Source organism: Podarcis tiliguerta (genome assembly GCF_965153285.1).
Source record: "Podarcis tiliguerta genome assembly, chromosome: 8".
NCBI lineage: Eukaryota > Metazoa > Chordata > Lepidosauria > Squamata > Lacertidae > Podarcis > Podarcis tiliguerta.
Window position 1 is genome coordinate 79,893,352 of NC_139541.1, and position 17,992 is coordinate 79,911,343.

General features: G+C 49.1%; 1 protein-coding gene across 1 annotated transcript in view; it reads right to left on the reverse strand.

The window, feature by feature from the left end:
* The window catches only part of LOC310683496 (uncharacterized protein), a gene marked incomplete at its 5' end in the record, with an annotated part of 58,799 nt that overhangs the window by 22,933 nt on the left and 17,874 nt on the right, over nt 1-17,992 (reverse strand). The window contains 3 exons of the mRNA XM_083453430.1: nt 6,069-6,129; nt 9,494-9,748; nt 12,052-12,115. Coding sequence (XP_083309556.1) covers nt 6,069-6,129; nt 9,494-9,748; nt 12,052-12,115 — 380 coding nt within the window. The remainder of the gene's footprint in view (nt 1-6,068; nt 6,130-9,493; nt 9,749-12,051; nt 12,116-17,992) is intronic.

The window sequence follows — 17,992 nt, forward strand, 5'->3', positions numbered from 1 at the left end:
AATTTCTGTTGTCATCCTGAAGCAAAGTTCTTAACCTGAAGCACTATTTCTGGGTTAGCGAAGTCTGTAACCTGGAGAGTATGTAACCTGAAGCGTCTGTAACCCGAGGTACCACTGTAAAGGTAAAGGGACCCCTGACCATTAGGTCCAGTCATGGCTGACTCTGGGGTTGCGGCGCTCATCTCGCTTTACTGGCCGAGGGAGCCGGCGTACAGCTTCCGGGTCATGTGGCCAGCATGACTAAGCCGCTTCTGGTGAACCAGAGCAGCGCACGGAAACACCGTTTACCTTCCCGCCAGAGCGGTACCTATTTATCTACTTGCACTTTGACATGCTTTTGAACTGCTAGGTTGGCAGGAGCAGGGACCAAACAATGGGAGCTCACCCCGTCGCGGGGATTCGAACCGCCGACCTTCGGATCGGCAAGCCCTAGGCTCTGTGGTTTAGACCACAGCGCCACCCGCGTCCCTAATAAGGTAAAAGGTAAAGGTACCCCTGCCCGTACGGGCCAGTCTTGACAGACTCTAGGGTTGTGCGCCCATCTCACTCAAGAGGCCGGGGGCCAGCGCTGTCCGAAGACACTTCCGGGTCACGTGGCCAGTGTGACATCGCTGCTCTGGCGAGCCAGCGCAGCGCACGGAAACGCCGTTTACCTTCCCGCTAGTAAGCGGTCCCTATTTATCTACTTGCACCCAGGGGTGCTTTCGAACTGCTAGGTTGGCAGGCGCTGGGACTGAACAGCGGGAGCGCACCCCGCCGCGGGGATTCGAACCGCCGACCTTTCGATCGGCAAGCCCTAGGCACTGAGGCTTTAACCCACAGCGCCACCCGTGTCCCCCCGCGTCCCTAATACCTCCTCTCTAAAAGCGATTCCTCTCTTTGTCCCTGGCCGTTCTGGAACTGCCTCCCAGAATGGACTGGCTGACGCCATCTCTCTCCCCCCCCCCTCTCTGTCTCTGCCTCCAAGCCCCTCCTCAGAATCTACTGTTTTGAGTAAAGTCCTCTGGCACAACCCCCTGGCACGAGCAACTGAATAGACAGCTATGTTCTAGAAAAACAACTACCAGACGTTCCGAAGACATCTGAAGGCAGCCCTGTTTAGGAAAGCCTTTAATGTTTAACAGACCGTTGTATTTTAATATTTTGTTGGAAGCCGCCCAGAGTGGCTGTGGAAACCCAGCCAGAGGAGTGGGATATAAATAATAAATTATTATTATTTCTCGTTTACATCTGCCTCAGTTTCGCAGCCCTTCCATCTGTGGTCCTCCCCGTGTCATATTTTAGACTGTAAGTGCCTCAGGGCAAGGGACTATTCTTTTGTCCTCATCATGCAATGATGGCATTAATTAAGAAGATGGGTTGAGTTTACTGCTTTTGGGCAGCTGTGCCAAAAGCAGCTTACAACAAACATTCGAAACATAAAAATACAGAGCACTGGGAGGGCGAAAACAAATATACAAATGACAGAGCATGTCAGCAAATTCCTATACGGTGGTGCCTCGGGTTACATACGCTTCAGGTTACATATACTTCAGGTTACAGACTCCGCTAACCCAAAAATAGTGCTTCAGGTTAAGAACTTTGCTTCAGGATGAGAACAGAAACTGTGCTCCGGCGGCGCGGCAACAGCGGGAGGCCCCATTAGCTAAAGTGGTGCTTCAGGTTAAGAACAGTTTCAGGTTAAGAACGGACCTCCGGAACGAATTAAGTACTTAACCCAAGGTACCACTGTACAGTCATGCCTCATGTTACGTCCACTTCATGTTATATTCTTTCAGGTTACGCCCCGTGGCGACCCGGAAGTACCGGAAAGGGTTACTTCTGGTTTTCGCCGCTCGTGCATGCGCAGACGTGCAAAATGAAGTCACGCGCATGCGCAGAAGCAGCAAATCGCAACCCACGCATGCTCAGACACACCTCTGCGGGTTGCGCTCTTTTCATGTTGCGAACGGGCCTCCGGAACGGATTCTGCTTACAACCAGAGGTACCACTGTATAATTAACAACAACAATAACAACCCATGCCGCGTGGGACAGGGGAAGAAATGGCAGACACTTATCGTATGAAGGAAGTGGACAGAGAGGGGGAAAGAGACGTTTTTTCCTCCCCTTTTCCTAACGCTAGAAGTCACTGGAGTCACACAATGACACTGGTTCACAGGAGATCGGAGAGGCCAACAGGCATAGTGTTAACCTCTGGAACTCACCGCCACAACGCGGTGATGGGCACTAGCTAAGACGACTTCAAGAGGGCGATAGGAAAAACCAGGCTCTTTCCAAGAAACATGACGGGACTTTACCGCCTACGCCAATGCAGAACTGCAACCACAACGGCTTCACCCTAAAAAACTGTGAAGGCCATCGCCTGTCCAGGGTGCTGAGAGGTGTTAGGAGACACAAACACCCCATTCCCCTCACAAAGCTACAATTCCCAGAGCGGTTTGACAACAAATCCTTTTTTGCAGGGAACTCTGGGAATTGTAGTTCTCTGTGGGGGGGGACCTGGGTCTCCTAACCACTCTCAGCACCCTGAACAAACTACAACTCCCAAGATCCCCTGGGGGAAGGCGTGGCTGTCTAAAGGAGGGTCACAGTACAGTGGTGCCCCACAAGACGAATGCCTCGCAAGACGGAAAACCCGCTAGACGAAAGGGTTTTCCGTTTTGGAGGTGCTTTGCAAAACGAATTTGCTATGGGCTTGCTTCGCAAGACGAAAATGTCTTGCGATTCCTGGGGGTTTTTTTTCGCTCCCCACCCCCTTTTTCTAAGGCACTAAGCTGCTAATAGCCTTTTAGCAGCTAATCCGCTAATCCCTTAAGCCTTTAATAGCCGCTAATAGCCGCTAAACCGCTAATAGCGCTAATCCGCTAATGGGCTTGCTTCGCAAGACGAAAAAACCGCTAGACGAAGAGACTCACGGAACGGATTCTTTTCGTCTTGCGAGGCACCACTGTACTTGAAAACAGATGGTGTAAATATGTCATCAGGAACTTTCGCTATCTTTGACGCAGCCGTTGCTCGGCTCCCCCCCAAGCTTGCCAAAAAAAAGCCTTCTTGCCCCACCGGGGCCATCACGCTGGGCAGCCGGTCAAGATCCTGGCCCCTGCGCAGCCTTCCCAATCAGGGGCTGGGCCTCCTCGTAACCACAGTCGGTGCCGCACCCTATCCTTATCGGCCCTGGGATCCAAGGGTGACATCATTTTTCCTGGCCGGGACCCAGAACTTCCTTCTCCTCCCAGCGGGGCTTGGCTAGCTGTTTCCTGCCCTAGGCCATTGCCCCGGCGTTGGAGGGGAGCTGCCGGGCTTCCACTTGCTGGGGCCGGCCAGGAAATCGGCTCTTTGGGGGCGAGGGGAGAATTTGGGAAGCAGGGAAAGGGGGAGAGGGAAGCCAGTTCCGAAACATTATGCACCTCGCAGGGCTGTGTAATCCAATTTCACGCAGAGAAAACCCACTGAAAGTAATAATAATAAAATTTTATTTATATTCGCCCTCCCCAGCCAAAGCTGGGCTCAATGCGGCTAACAACAGTAAAATAATACAGCATTCTAAAAGCAATTCATTATAAAATGAGTTTAAATCAAATTAATGGCAACCATTGGGCTAGAGTTCTGTGAAGATTACCAAATGAGGGGGTCAGACTGCGCCTTGGCCAAAGGCCTGGTGGAACAGCTCTGTCTTGCAGGCCCTGCGGAAAGATGTCAAGTCCCGCAGGGCCCTAGTCTCTTGTGACAGAGTGTTCCACCAGATCGGGGCCACGGCCGAAAAAGCCCTGGCTCTGGTTGAGGCCAGCCTAACCTCCCTGTGGCCCGGGACCTCCGAGATATTTTTGTTTGAAGACCATAAGGTCCTCCGTGGGACATACCAGGAGAGGCGGTCCTGTAGGTACGAGGGTCCTGGGCCGTATAGGGCTGGTTAAAACCAGCACCTTAAACCTGATCCTGTACTCCACCGGGAGCCAGTGCAGCTGGTATAGCACCGGATGAATGTGATCCCGCGGCGAGGACCCCGTAAGGAGTCTCGCTGCGGCATTCTGCACCCGCTGGAGTTTCTGGGTCAGTCTCAAGGGCAGCCCCACGTAGAGCGAGTTACAATAATCAAGTCTGGAGGTGACCGTCGCGTGGATCACAGTGGCTAGGTCAGGGCGAGAGAGGTAAGGAGCCAACTGCTTAGCCCCTGATTTCAACAAGCTACATCCACACGGCACATTTAAAGCACTATGATACCACTTTAAACACACATGGCTTCTCCCAAAGAATGCTGGGAAGTGTAGTTGGTTAAGGGTGCTGAGAGATGTTAGCAGACCACCTCTATTCCTCTCACAGTGCCGCAATAGGACTGCATCAATAGGAGTATAGCATCTAGATCAAGGGAAGTAATAGTGCCACTGTATTCTGCTCTGGTCAGACCTCACCTGGAGTACTGTGTCCAGTTCTGGGCACCACAGTTCAAGAAGGACACTGACAAACTGGAACGTGTCCAGAGGAGGGCAACCAAAATGGTCAAAGGCCTGGAAATGATGCCTTATGAGGAACGGCTAAGGGAGCTGGGCATGTTTAGCCTGGAGAAGAGGAGGTTAAGGGGTGATATGATAGCCATGTTCAAATATATAAAAGGATGTCACATAGAGGAGGGAGAAAGGTTGTTTTCTGCTGCTCCAGAGAAGCGGACACGGAGCAATGGATCCAAACTACAAGAAAGAAGATTCCACCTAAACATTAGGAAGAACTTCCTGACAGTAAGAGCTGTTTGACAGTGGAATTTGCTGCCAAGGAGTGTGGTGGAGTCTCCTTCTTTGGAGGTCTTTAAGCAGAGGCTTGACAACCATATGTCAGGAGTGCTCTGATGGTGTTTCCTGCTTGGCAGGGGGTTGGACTCGATGGCCCTTGTGGTCTCTTCCAACTCTATGATTCTATGATTCTATGAATTCCCAGAGTACTGTGGAAAAGAGGGGTTATTATTGGTTGGTGGTTAAACCACTCTGGGAGCTGTGGGTCCGTGAGGGGAATTGGGGCCTCCTGGCAACTCTCAGCGCCCTTGACAAACTACAAGTCCCATAATTCTGTGGGAGGGGGAAGCCATCGCTACTACTGTTCCCAGGGTGTGTTGAACCACCCTGGGAACCATAGCTCTGTGAAGGGAAAAGGGGTCTCCCGGGTTTCTCAGCACCCGTATCAAACTACCGCTCCCAAAATTATTTGGGGGAAGGAAGGTGTGACTGTTTAAAGTGGGATCGTAGTGTTGTGTCCAGAAACATGTGGGAAATCCTGAAGGGAATAACAACTTAAATTCATAGGTAGCCGTTTTTGAAAGGAACGGCACGGGCTGCCCCTGTCCTAATGGGCCAAATCTAAAGTCTTCTCTTTCGTCTACAAAGCATTAAACAACTCAGGACCAGGTTATTTTAAGAGACCACCTTGCCCTCTCCTCAATAGCCCCACCTGGTGCCTGAGCTCAGCTGAGGGGGCCAGCCTGGCAGTGCCACGTAGCCAGTGGGAGCAGGGCCTTCATTGTGGTGTCACCCACATTAGAGAACTCTGTCCCCGTGAGACAGGCACCTCCTGTTCTGTGCTTTTGAAAGCCTCTCTTTTTAATCACTCCTTCCCCAGCTGAATTGTTGTTTTTGGTTTGTGGCCAATACCATCTACAACGCAGGATTTGTATTATTATTTTTTATTAAATTTCTATACCGCCCTTCATCTGTAGATCACTTCTTTTTGTTTTTTGTTTACGATTTTCAGGTTTATACATTTCAGTAATTTTTCAGCCATTTTAACATTTCAAAACTTGAGTTCCTTCCCCCTCGTTCTGCGGATCCTTAAATTTATTTTTAATACCTTCTGCATATCCAAACTAACTCAATTTGTTCATTTATTCATCTGCTTTAAATATATACTCTTGCGAAACTGCAGGTTAGTACAATAATCCTGCCAATTTTCTTGTCTGTTTTACAATTTGTCTGCAAATATTCAATAAACCATTTCCATTCTTTTTTTAATAAAAAGTTTGTTATCTCAATTTCTTATTTTTCCAGCAAGCTGCACCATTCATCCACATTCAGGTGTACATACCTGCATTCTCCAGGCTCCTCACAGGTCCCATGAGTTTCGTGACAACCTGGCCGGCAAATGGCTGCAAGAAACAAGAGGGGAGTTTATGTGAGCGCTGCAAATTCAGCCCAGGTCAGAGCGATGATAATCATCACCATTACGATCTAATAAATTTATAAATCTAAAAGACAATCCAGATAATTAAAAGCCACAGGCCTGGCAGAAAAGAAGTGATTTTGCCTGGCGCACTAATGACGCCATGTGAGTCTCTGTGAGAGAGAGAGCTTTCCACAAGCAGGGAGCCACCACAGAAAAGGCCCTTTCCGGTGGTGCCACCCTCCGGACTTCTCATGAAGAAGGGCCTCAGATGATAATTGCAGGGTCTGGGACAGTTCCTAGGGGGAGAAGCATTGGGGTCCTTGAGGTATTGGGGTCCTGAGCTGCACAAGGATTTATGGGTCAAAACAAGAAGTCAAATTTCCCAGAGGTCTGCTCCAAAGGTAAGCATTTAGGAGCACTGAAACGCAAGGTGCTTCTGTTTCAAGAGACAGGTTCTATTAGATAACAATGAAACTTCACAGCAAACACAGCTTAGGTCACTTGGAAAGAAGATATCTGAGCACTCCAAATCACCTGCCCAAGCACATGCACAGAAAATAGTAGAACTAGCTGAAACTGATCATTGCAAGGAGTGTTTGAAACTGAGATATGAAGGTAAAGGTAAAGGGACCCCTGACCATTAGGTCCAGTCGTGGCCGACTCTGGGGTTGTGGCGCTCATCTCGCTTTATTGGCCAAGGGAGCTGGCGTGCAGCTGGTCATGTGGCCAGCATGACTAAGCCACTTCTGGCGAACCAGAGCAGCGCACAGAAAAGCCGTTTATCTTCCCGCCGGAGCGGTACCTATTTATCTACTTACACAGGTGTGCTTTCGAATTGCTAGGTTGGCAGGAGCTGGGACCGAGCAACGGGAGCTCACCCCGTCGCTGGGATTCGAACCGCCGACCTTCTGATCGGCAAGTCCTAGGCTCTGTGGTTTAACCCACAGCACCACCCGAAAGCTAGGAGCTAAATGGCACCTTAAACCTAGGTTATGGGCACAACGGAATGTCTAGACGCACTTTTTTTAACAACAGGAATATAGTGCTGAAAATGAATGAACTGCAGCTAAAATATTATGTTCATTTTTCACATGGTCTAGTAGTCCTTACCCTGCCCACCCCCCTAATACGCTTATGAGGGTCTTCTCTCCAGTCTTCAGAGAGTAGCTGGAAGTGGGGAGGCAGAAAAAGGTCCTCCTTTAATTTGAAATCTTAGGCGCACTGCTGAGCCCAGAGTGCCTAGACAATGGGAGTTTTGAACGCTGGTTGCAAGGTGTTGCTAGTTATTATTATTGCATAACTGTAAGTTTATTGTTGCTGTTGATTAGTCGTTTAGTCATGTCCGACTCTTCGTGACCCCATGGACTAGAGCATGCCAGGCCCTCCTGTCTTCCACTGCCTCCCACAGTTTGGTCAAACTCATGCTGGTAGCTTCAAGAACAGTCTCCAACCATCTCGTCCTCTGTCGTCCCCTTCTCCTTGTGCCCTCCATCTTTCCCAACATCAGGGTCCTTTCCAGGGAGTCTTCTCTTCTCATGAAGTGGCCAAAGTATTGGAGCCTCAGCTTCAGGATCTGTCCTTCCAGTGAGCATTCAGTGCTAATTTCCTTAAGAATGGATGCGTTTGATCTTCTTGCAGTCCATGGGACTCTCAAGGGTCTCCTCCAGCACCATAATTCAAAAGCATCAATTCTTTGGCAATCAGCCTTCTTTATTGTCCAGCTCTCACTTCCATACATCACTACCGGGAAAACCATGGCTTTAACTATACAGACCTTTATTGTACAGTCTGAAAAAGCTGTCTAATCTTAGAAGGGACATGGCTGTGAGGGGCCATGGGACCCTACACTTCTGAATTTGCCACTACACAAGTGAGCGCATCAATGTAATGAAAGAAACTGTTTCCTAGTTCTGCTGGATCTCTCAGCAGCTTTTGACACCATCGACCATAACATCCTTCTGGACCGTCTAGAGGGGCTGGGAGCTAGGGCACTGTTATACAGTGGTTCCGCTCCTTCCTCCTGGGCCATGTGGAGAAAGGGGGGGGGAATGAGTGTTCAGACCCCTGGGCTCTCACTTGTGGGGTGCCTCAGGGTTCTGTCCTCTCCCCCATGCTTTTCAGCATCTACATGCAACCGCTGCGAGACATCATCAGGGGGTTTGGGCTGGGTGTTCATCAGTATGCAGATGACACCCAGCTCTACCTCTCCTTTAAATCAGAACCAGTGAAGGCGGTGAAGGTCCTGTGTGAGTGTCTGGAGGCAGTTGGAGGATGGATGGTGGCTACCAGATTGAGGTTGAATCCTGACAAGACAGAAGTACTGTTTTGGGGGGGCAGGAGGCGGGCGGGTGTGGAGGACTCCCTGGTCCTGAATGGGGTAACTGTGCCCCCGAAGGACCAGGTGCGCAGCCTGGGAGTCATACTGGACTCATAGCTGTCCATGGAGGCACAGGTCAATTCTGTATCCAGGACAGCTGTTTATCAGCTCCATCTGGTATGCAGGCTGAGACCCTACCTGCCCGCAGACTGTCTCACCAGAGTGGTGCATGCTCTAGTTATCTCTCACTTGGACTACTGCAATGCGCTCTATGTGGGGCTACCTTTGAAGGTGACCCGGAAACTACAACTAATCCAGAATGCGGCAGCTAGACTGGTGACTGGGAGCAGTCTTGAAAGACCTACACTGGCTCCCAGTATGTTTCCAAGCACAACGCAAAGTGTTGGTGCTGACCTTTAAAGCCCTAAGCGGCCTCGGTCCTGTATACCTGAAGGAGCGTCTCCACCTCCATCGTTCTGCCCGGACACTGAGGTCCAGCTCCGAGGGCCTTCTGGCAGTTCCCTCGCTGCGAGAAGCCAAGTTACAGGGAACCAGGCAGAGGGCCTTCTCGGTAGTGGCGCCCACCCTGTGGAACACCCTCCCACCAGATGTCAAAGAGAAAAATAACTACCAGACTTTTAGAAGACATCTGAAGGCAGCCCTATTTAGGGAAGCTTTTAATGTTTAATGGGTTATTGTATTTTAGTGTTTTGTTGGAAGCCGCCCAGAGTGGCTGGGGAAACCAAGCCAGATGGGCGGGGTAGAAATAATAAATTATTAGTAGTATTATTATTAATGCATCAATGAATGAATCAATGAATGAAGGGGCTGGGTAGGATTGAAGCAGAGCCTCAGGTTCTCTTTCCCAGATTTTTGGATGCGTAGCCAAGCTTCATTACTGCCAGGAGGCCGGGATGGAAAATGGCACCCAGTGCCGGACTCCTGGGTTCTCTCCCCGCCCTCCCCCGGTCCAATGCAGCCCCTTCTTCCTCTCCTCCGCCCCGCGCCAGCCGGACGTCCCGGGACATACCCCGTGTACATTCGTCTCCCGTCCAGCCGTCCAGACAGACCTTGTTGCCCGCAGCGTCGCAGCTGTGGTGCCCGAAGAAATCGTCGCGGGGACGGCACAGGAAGTTGCAGGCCGGGCCGTAATAATGCTCTTGGCAGCGCACCCGCACCCGGTACTCCAGCGAGGTGCTGCGCCCGTGATGCCACAGGTCCTGCCAGCCTTCGCCAGGGTTCAGCATTCCCGAACGGGTCACCCGCTCCATCAGCTGCCCTCCGCCTGGAAGGAGAGGGCGAGAAAGGCAAGGGGGCGGGAGCTAAGACTCACTGCATCACCCGGCGAATTTCCAAAGACAAAGGCAGAGGTGGAAGACCCAAAACTGACTGGGTGCATCAGAAGGGAGGAAGCTACCGTATTTTTTGCTCTATAAGACTCACTTTTCCCCTCCTAAAAAGTAAGGGGAAATGTGTGTGCGTCTTATGGAGCGAATGCAGGCTGCGCAGCTATCCCGGAAGCCAGAACAGCAAGAGGGATTGCTGCTTTCACTGCGCAGCGATCCCTCTTGCTGTTCTGGCTTCTGAGATTCAGAATATTTTTTTTCTTGTTTTCCTCCTCCAAAAACTAGGTGCGTCTTGTGGTCTGGTGCGTCTTATGGAGCGAAAAATGCGGTAATCGAAATCCAATTGATGGCAACCATTAAGCTTAAGTTCTGTAAAGATTGCCAGAGGAGGGAGTCAGGCTGCGCCCTGACCAAAGGCCTGGTGGAACAGCTCTGTCTTGCAGGCCCTGCGGAAAGATGTCAAGTCCCGCAGGGCCCTTGTCTCTTGTGCCAGAGCGTTCCACCAGATTGGAGCCGCAGCCGAAAAACCCCTGGCTCTAGTTGAGGCCAGCCTAACCTCTCTGTGGCCTGGGACCTTCAGGATGTTTTTGTTTGAAGACCGTAAGGTCCTCCGTGGGACATACCAGGAGAGGCGGTCCCGAAGGTACGAGGGTCCTGGGCCGTATAGGGCTTTAAAGGTTAAAACCAGCACCTTAAACCTGATCCTGTACTCCACCGGGAGCCAGTGCAGCTGGTATAGCACCGGGTGAATGTGATCCTGCGACGAGGACCCCGTGAGGAGTCTCGCCGCGACATTCTGCACCCGCTGGAGTTTCTGGGTCAGTCTCAAGGGCAGCCCCACGTAGAGCGAATGGGGCAATACGCTCTGCACTGGCCGGCAGTGGCTCTCCAAACTGCCAAGTAGGGGGCATTCGCATCCCTACCTGGAGCGGCTGCCGGGGATAAAAATCAGGACCTTTTCCACACAAAACAAGAGATTTACCACCCTGCTACAGTCCTGCACCTGGACAGCACTGCAAATGGACCCGCACAAGTTACCAGTCCACAATAAGGTCCGTGTGGCAGCCTGCCCGTAAGTAATTTGCGGAGTGGCAAACGCATAAAGGAACCCGAAACTATATTCATCCGGTTTTGCAGAAGCTTCGTTGCCTCTGTGCCTCCACCACATTGGTGGATTGTCTTCTACCAGGGTCAGGGCCTTCTCAGTGATGGCTCCGACCTGGTGGAATGCTCTGTCCCATGAGACCAAGGATTTAACTTCCTTCCGCAGGGCCTGTAAGACAGAGCTATTCCGCCTGGCTTTCAATCTGAACATAGCCTGATCTTTTATTCCCCTTCCTTCCCTCCCCTTCCCTTTTTTATGAAGATTACCCGCTCTGGGATCCCACAGCTAATTCTCCCCTGGCCTCCTCACTGGCCCAAATAGGACTAATTTAGCCAGCTAGCCCTGGTGAGTATCTAATGTTTATTGGATGGATTTCCCCCCTAAATTGATTTTTGAATTCTGAATTTTTTGTTATTCACGTTTTATACTGTATTATATGCTGTTTTTTGTTGCATCAATTCAGTGTTTTAAATTTGTTGTTAGCCGCCCTGAGCCCTGTTTTCTGAACTGAGAAGGGCGGGGTATAAATAAAAAATTATTATTATTATTATTATTATTAGACAGCTAAGGAGCTCTTCTGGATCAGATGAAAGGCAGTTCACCTAGACCTCCATCATGGGCAGTGAGGTAGCCCTAGGAAACCCACAAGCAAGCAGGGTTTGAAGGCAAGAGACCTCCTTTGCCGCAACTGATATTCAGGGGTAGACTGCTCTGAACATAGCTGTCAACTAACAGATTTGAAAATAAGGGACCAGCAGCCTCAAAAATAAGGGATCAGCAGCCAAAATAAGGGATCAACAATTACTTTGATAAAATACATATTTTGTTGCGTGCAAATGGCTTTAGATACCTATTAGGTCCATATAGCATATATTCAACACAAAAAAACAGCAACAATTTGTTGTTGACAAAGGACAGCTGGACATAGAAAGGGCCATTACCTTCAGTAGCTTATTTAAGGGACATCATCAATAAGGGACAGCAGCGGGACATGGCGCTGGGATAAAGGACTGTCCCGCCAAATAAGGGACACTTGACAGCTATGGCTCTGAACATGGAGGTTCTCAAAATCCTAACCGTGTTCCTGTCTGGAATCCCACCCCGCTGGCTCCCCCAGGTGAGAGAGCAGCTCCTTACCTTGGCTGGTGACGTCAGATGCATTGGCGGCATCCCAGGCCTCCAGAACCAGAGAGTACGATCGCTAGAAGGAACGAGGCATTTGGTTACGGGAGATTTTCATCTTGGGACACCATACACGTAAAGCACCATGATCGCAATTTAAACAGCCATGGCTTCCCCCCAGCCCAAAAAAAAAGCCTAGGAGTTGTAGTTTGTTAAGGGCGATCTGACCTTTGCTATAAAGGACTAATAATTTTTCTTTTTGTAGGAACATGCCAAGCAGTGGCACAGAACTGGAAAGCATTCCGTTTTTCTCGTTGGAAACAGAATGTATGGTCAACAGCTGAATCAGGAAAAACTGGCAAAGAGATTGCATGCGTTGAATAATGCAAATGCTGGAAATGATTCTGATGAAATATAGCCTCCTTTTATAAAACATTTTACTGAAGAATGGAAACCACCGAAATCACAGACTGGACTTCAGCAAACTTAAATACTGTAGACCGAACCGTCCCGGAGGGGGATAAAATGGGATTTTGCTTCTATATTTTTGCTTTCCCCCCTTTTTAATTTTTGTTATACAATGGAAATCATTAAAACTATATTTTATCTTTTAAAAAGGGGTGCCGAGAGTCATCAGGACACCTCTAATTCCCCTCACTTGTTGTTTAGTCGTTTAATCGTGTCCGACTCTTTGTGACTCCCCTCACAGATTCCCAAAATTCCCTGAGAAGAGAGATAGATTGTAAAACCACTCTGGGAACTGTAGGTCTGTGAGGGGAACTGTGGTCTCCTGACATCTCTCAGCACCCTTCACAAACTACAGCTCCCAGAATTCCTTGGGGGAGGAGCCATGACGGTTTTGAGTGCTATCACGGTGCTTAAAAAACTGGCATGCCCCATTTCCCAGAAGCTGCGAAGAGGGTAGGGAAGGGGCTCTCTCTCCAGCAGCCATCCCAGTAGGGCCAGCCAAAGACCTTTTGCTGAACAAGGTGTTAACGGAGAAATCTGAGGGCTCCCTTGGACAAAAAACAAGGACACCAGCCAGGAATACCAGAGCAAAACAGCAGCCAGTAGGCTTGGTCTTGATTGAAGACTGTCGCGACAGGACTCCCACCTGCCACAAGGTGGAACAAGATGGAAGCCCCAAACAAAAGAGCCCCCAAACTTTTGTTAGCTGCTCATCCCCATGTTACACCCTCCCCAAACTACATCACGGTTACATCATGAAAGGGGAGGTCTGGTGGCAGTAATCTGAGCATCCTGGACCCTGCCCCATGGTTCTCCTTGCCCTCCACCAAACACCCATCAAGTGGAACAACAGAGATCTTTATATTTCCCTGTTTCCCAGCCAAGTTAATGACACCCTTTTGTCTTCATCTGGGTTTGCTATTTCTGGAACAGCTACCTGTCTGGAACTCAGGTATCAGGATGCCAGGGATTATCACCCAAGCAGAGGGGCTGCTGAGCAGCTGAGCTCATATGTCTATATGAATTTCTGAAGTTTTCCCAGTGAGCCAGTACATAGATGCATTTATCAGTGAATTGTTACATTTGGTATTGTGCAGCAAAGCCCCTTGGAATAGATAGGAAGAAACTACGATGGGGTGTTTTATGGGGACAAATCACAAAAGTCACAAAAGCGATTGTGCTGGTTTGGGTAGTGGGCTGCATGTTCATGATATCTGCTGGAGGGGCAACCCCCCCAACCTATACATAAATTCCTGCAACAAAGGTGAATGACAAGATGGCGGCCCCAACGTCTACCCCATTCCACATACAGAAGCCAATGGGCAGGCCGCCAAATCTTAATCCAAGACTGGTGACAGGACCGCATGCTCCATAACACCTGACGCGCAAATTTAGGGGCAGGGCAGCAACACGCTCAGTCCTCCAACAGAGGGGCTTGTTACTCCCCACGCCCCAAGCATTTTGCCGCCTGAGGCAGTGGCCTCATTTTGCCTAATGGTAGGGCCGGCTCCACATACCAGGAAATAAAGCGGGGCTGCCGTATGTCTAGAATTTCCTGGACATAGCCAGGATGCGCCCATCAAAAATGGCGTCCGGGTGGTATATTATTATTATTATTATTATTTATTGAATTTATATACCGCCCTAGACCTGATTTCGTAAATCGTTCTAAATGTCTGGGGAAACTTGCCCATATTGGAGCTGTAGATTTTGGGGGGGCAATTTCCCTAAAAAATAGCTTTAAAACTTCTTCTTCTTTGCAAAAAATAAACTCAAGAGCTTTGGCCAAGAAGGAAGCTCAACAACTTTTGTGTTCCGATTTTCATTTTTTGAAATATGGCAACCCTAAAATACCAGGTTCAATGTCCTTGTAGTAATTTACCAAGCCCTGCACCCTCAAATCACAGCTCGATCACCGAGATCAACTGTAGGAACATCGTTCGTTTCCTGAGTTTGTGAGGCTTATTTGACAATGACAAAAACCCCCGAGCCTTTAGTGTTGCCAGCCCGGTCCTATGGAACTCTCTGCCACTAGAGATTCAGCAAGCATCTTCTCTTTCAACTTTTGAACGCCAGTTGAAAACTCTTCCAGGCCTATGCAGGCAATTCACAGAATGCATTTTCATCCCTTTATTTAATATACAGCAGAGCCATCATTTTCAAGACAGCCCCCATCAAAGCCAGGCAAATGTGGAACTAGACTTGGATGATCTGATAACGCCAATCGTCTTTACTTGGACTTTGTTATTATTTTAACTCGCGCACAAAGTACTCATTCCTCGTGGCTATTTGACAGTTTCGTTTTTCATCTTTTAATTTCCATCCATCGTTATAAAATGAAATAGTAATTACTAAAGCAGGGTTGAGCAGTAATCGCGCTTTCACTTTGAAGTAAATGATTCTTTACTGGTGCAACCCCCTGCAGTTCATATGCAGTTCATTAGGAATGTATTGTGATTTTATGTGTGAATCACCCTGAGATCTATGGATTAACAACAACAACAACAACAACAACAACTTTACCCAGCCCCCCCCAAAAAGCCCTTAACAAAATACAACTACCAGGACTCTTTGGATAAAGGGCTATGTACAAATATAATAATAATAATAAAAACTTCATCTAAAAAGGATACATTTTCCTACAACGCTTAGCTGATTCCCGATTTTAACTTTTAAAAAATATTGCTTTTATTGTACGGCTTCTATGTACATTTGTTGTAAACCACTCTGGTGTTGTTGTTGTTTTGCAAACAAACAAATATTTCATAATATTTATAAATATTTTTATAAATAAAATTTCGGATCTGGGTGGGGCAGATGGCTGCACCCATTTTAGGGAGGTGGAAACTGAGGCACACGAAAGAGAACAAAGGATCGGTGGATAGAATCCAGGAGTCCGGGTTCCCAAAATCCCAACGCACCCGCGCACACACACACATGGTCCATTCCAACTCTATGACATACCCCTTTCGCACATTACAAAATTCTCCCAATGCTTCCATCTTGTGTCCCAAGATGGGTGACACCTGGCTTGAGAGCAGTACGTGTGAAAGGGATCTAGGAGTCTTGGTTGACCACAAACTTGACATGAGCCAACAGTGTGACGCGGCAGCTAAAAAAGCCAATGCAATTCTGGGCTGCATCAATAGGAGTATAGCATCTAGATCAAGGGAAGTCATAGTGCCACTGTATTCTGCTCTGGTCAGACCTCACCTGGAGTACTGTGTCCAGTTCTGGGCACCACAGTTCAAGAAGGACACTGACAAACTGGAACGTGTCCAGAGGAGGGCAACCAAAATGGTCAAAGGCCTGGAAACGATGCCTTATGAGGAACGGCTAAGGGAGCTGGGCATGTTTAGCCTGGAGAAGAGGAGGTTAAGGGGTGATATGATAGCCATGTTCAAATATATAAAAGGATGTCACATAGAGGAGGGAGAAAGGTTGTTTTCTGCTGCTCCAGAGAAGCGGACACGGAGCAATGGATCCAAACTACAAGAAAGAAGATTCCACCTAAACATTAGGAAGAACTTCCTGACAGTAAGAGCTGTTTGACAGTGGAATTTGCTGCCAAGGAGTGTGGTGGAGTCTCCTTCTTTGGAGGTCTTGAAGCAGAGGCTTGACAACCATATGTCAGGAGTGCTCTGATGGTGTTTCCTGCTTGGCAGGGGGTTGGACTCGATGGCCCTTGTGGTCTCTTCCAACTCTATGATTCTATTCTATGATTCATCTGCACTTGAGGAGATCTGGAGACAAACAAGAGAACGTCTCCCTGGCTCTGAGCTGTAGCCTTCGGACACCACTCCCTCAACCACCACCAGAACTCCAAAGCTGGGAAGAGAGCTCCGAGAGATTGGCAAGGTTCCTCACAAATTCCTTCTGCCCACACAAAGATCTAGTTTTGGCACACAAGAGAGAGGAAAGGAAAGGGAGAGTCGCAAGCCCCGATCGCCCCCACAGCTCCCCTTTCGGGGAAACCCAGCTTTGCTCGCAGGTTGGGCAGATGGAATATGTTCACACAGGAATTCGGATCTGAAATTGGAGCGGATCTGTCGAAACAGAGCTCGAGGTGGGGGGGGGCACACAACAGAAAGCCAACCCAAACCCTGACTTGGAAACGCGTCTCGTGAGATTTCCCACGCTTGAGAAACCCAATAGATGCAAAGAAACAATGAGAATTCTGGTCAGCGTGAGTCCCACTCAGATACGATATGCTATCTTTAATGTCATTGTTCCATACAGAACAATGAAATTGAAAAATCTACATAAGACATTCAAAAACCCCTAAAAACTCTGAAACCCCATTTTAAAATACAATATACTATAAAGGGAAAGGGACCCCTGACCGTTAGGTCCAGTCGTGGCCGACTCTGGGGTTGCGGCGCTCATCTCGCTTTATTGGCCGAGGGAGCCGGTGTACAGCTTCCGGGTCATGTGGCCAGCATGACTAAGCCGCTTCTGGCGAACCAGAGAAGTGCACAGAAATGCCATTTACCTTCCCGCCGGAGCGGTACCTATTTATCTACTTGCATTTTGACGTGCTTTCAAACTGCTAGGTTGGTAGGAGCAGGGACCGAGCGACGGGAGCTCACCCCGTCGCGGGGGTTCGAACCGCCGACCTTCTGATCTGCAAGTCCTAGGCTCTGTGGTTTAACCCACAGCGCCACCCGCATCCCTTGGAATTAATGTAGGTCCATTCATTTCAGTGGGGGGTCTACTCTGGCTGGACAAAACCCCAAGGACCTGCTCCCCAAAATTTAGAATATTCTTCAGATGCGTTGCATCAAATGGGAGCGAAGGGCCTGCATATTCCTTTAAGCAGCCAGGAACGAGCTACCGTATTTTCCCGCATATAAAACTAGGGTGTTTTCTTTAAAAATTCGTTTTCATATTTGCCCTCGTCTTATACATGGGCAGCGCATGGGGGGGGGGGCGTTTGGTTGCAGCCGTGAGCAGGAGATTTTCTGCGGCGATGGGGCGGGTGATTGGTGGGTCTGTGAAGGGCTGTTCGCGATTGGCTGTCTCTGTGGCAATAACGTGGTTGATTGGCGGCTGTGGGTCTTTGTGATCGTTAGCGGCGGGTGAGCGATTTTCCACAATTCCACCCCAAAAACAGCTCAACGACTCTGCCGGCGATGGGACAGATGGGAGATGGATTTAGCAATGCATGTGGGTGAGTGATTTTTTGCAACGCCCCCTAAAAAAAGCTCAACAGCTCTGTGTCATCTCCCCCCCCCCCCATTTTCTTAAATTGGAGTCCCTAAAATAGGGGTAGTCTTATACACGGGGGCGTCTTATTGACGGAAAAGTACGGTACTCTTTTCTGCTCCAGAGAGCCCCTGCGAACTTGGGAAAGTCAGAGCCTCAGTTTTGCCATCTGTGAAAGGGGAGCACCGGCAGCCTGCCTCACAGGGTTTGTTGTGAATGCAACCAGCTCTGAGCTTGTCTCTGATCTTGGAAGCGTGGCACAATGCACTCCTTGGAGGTTTCT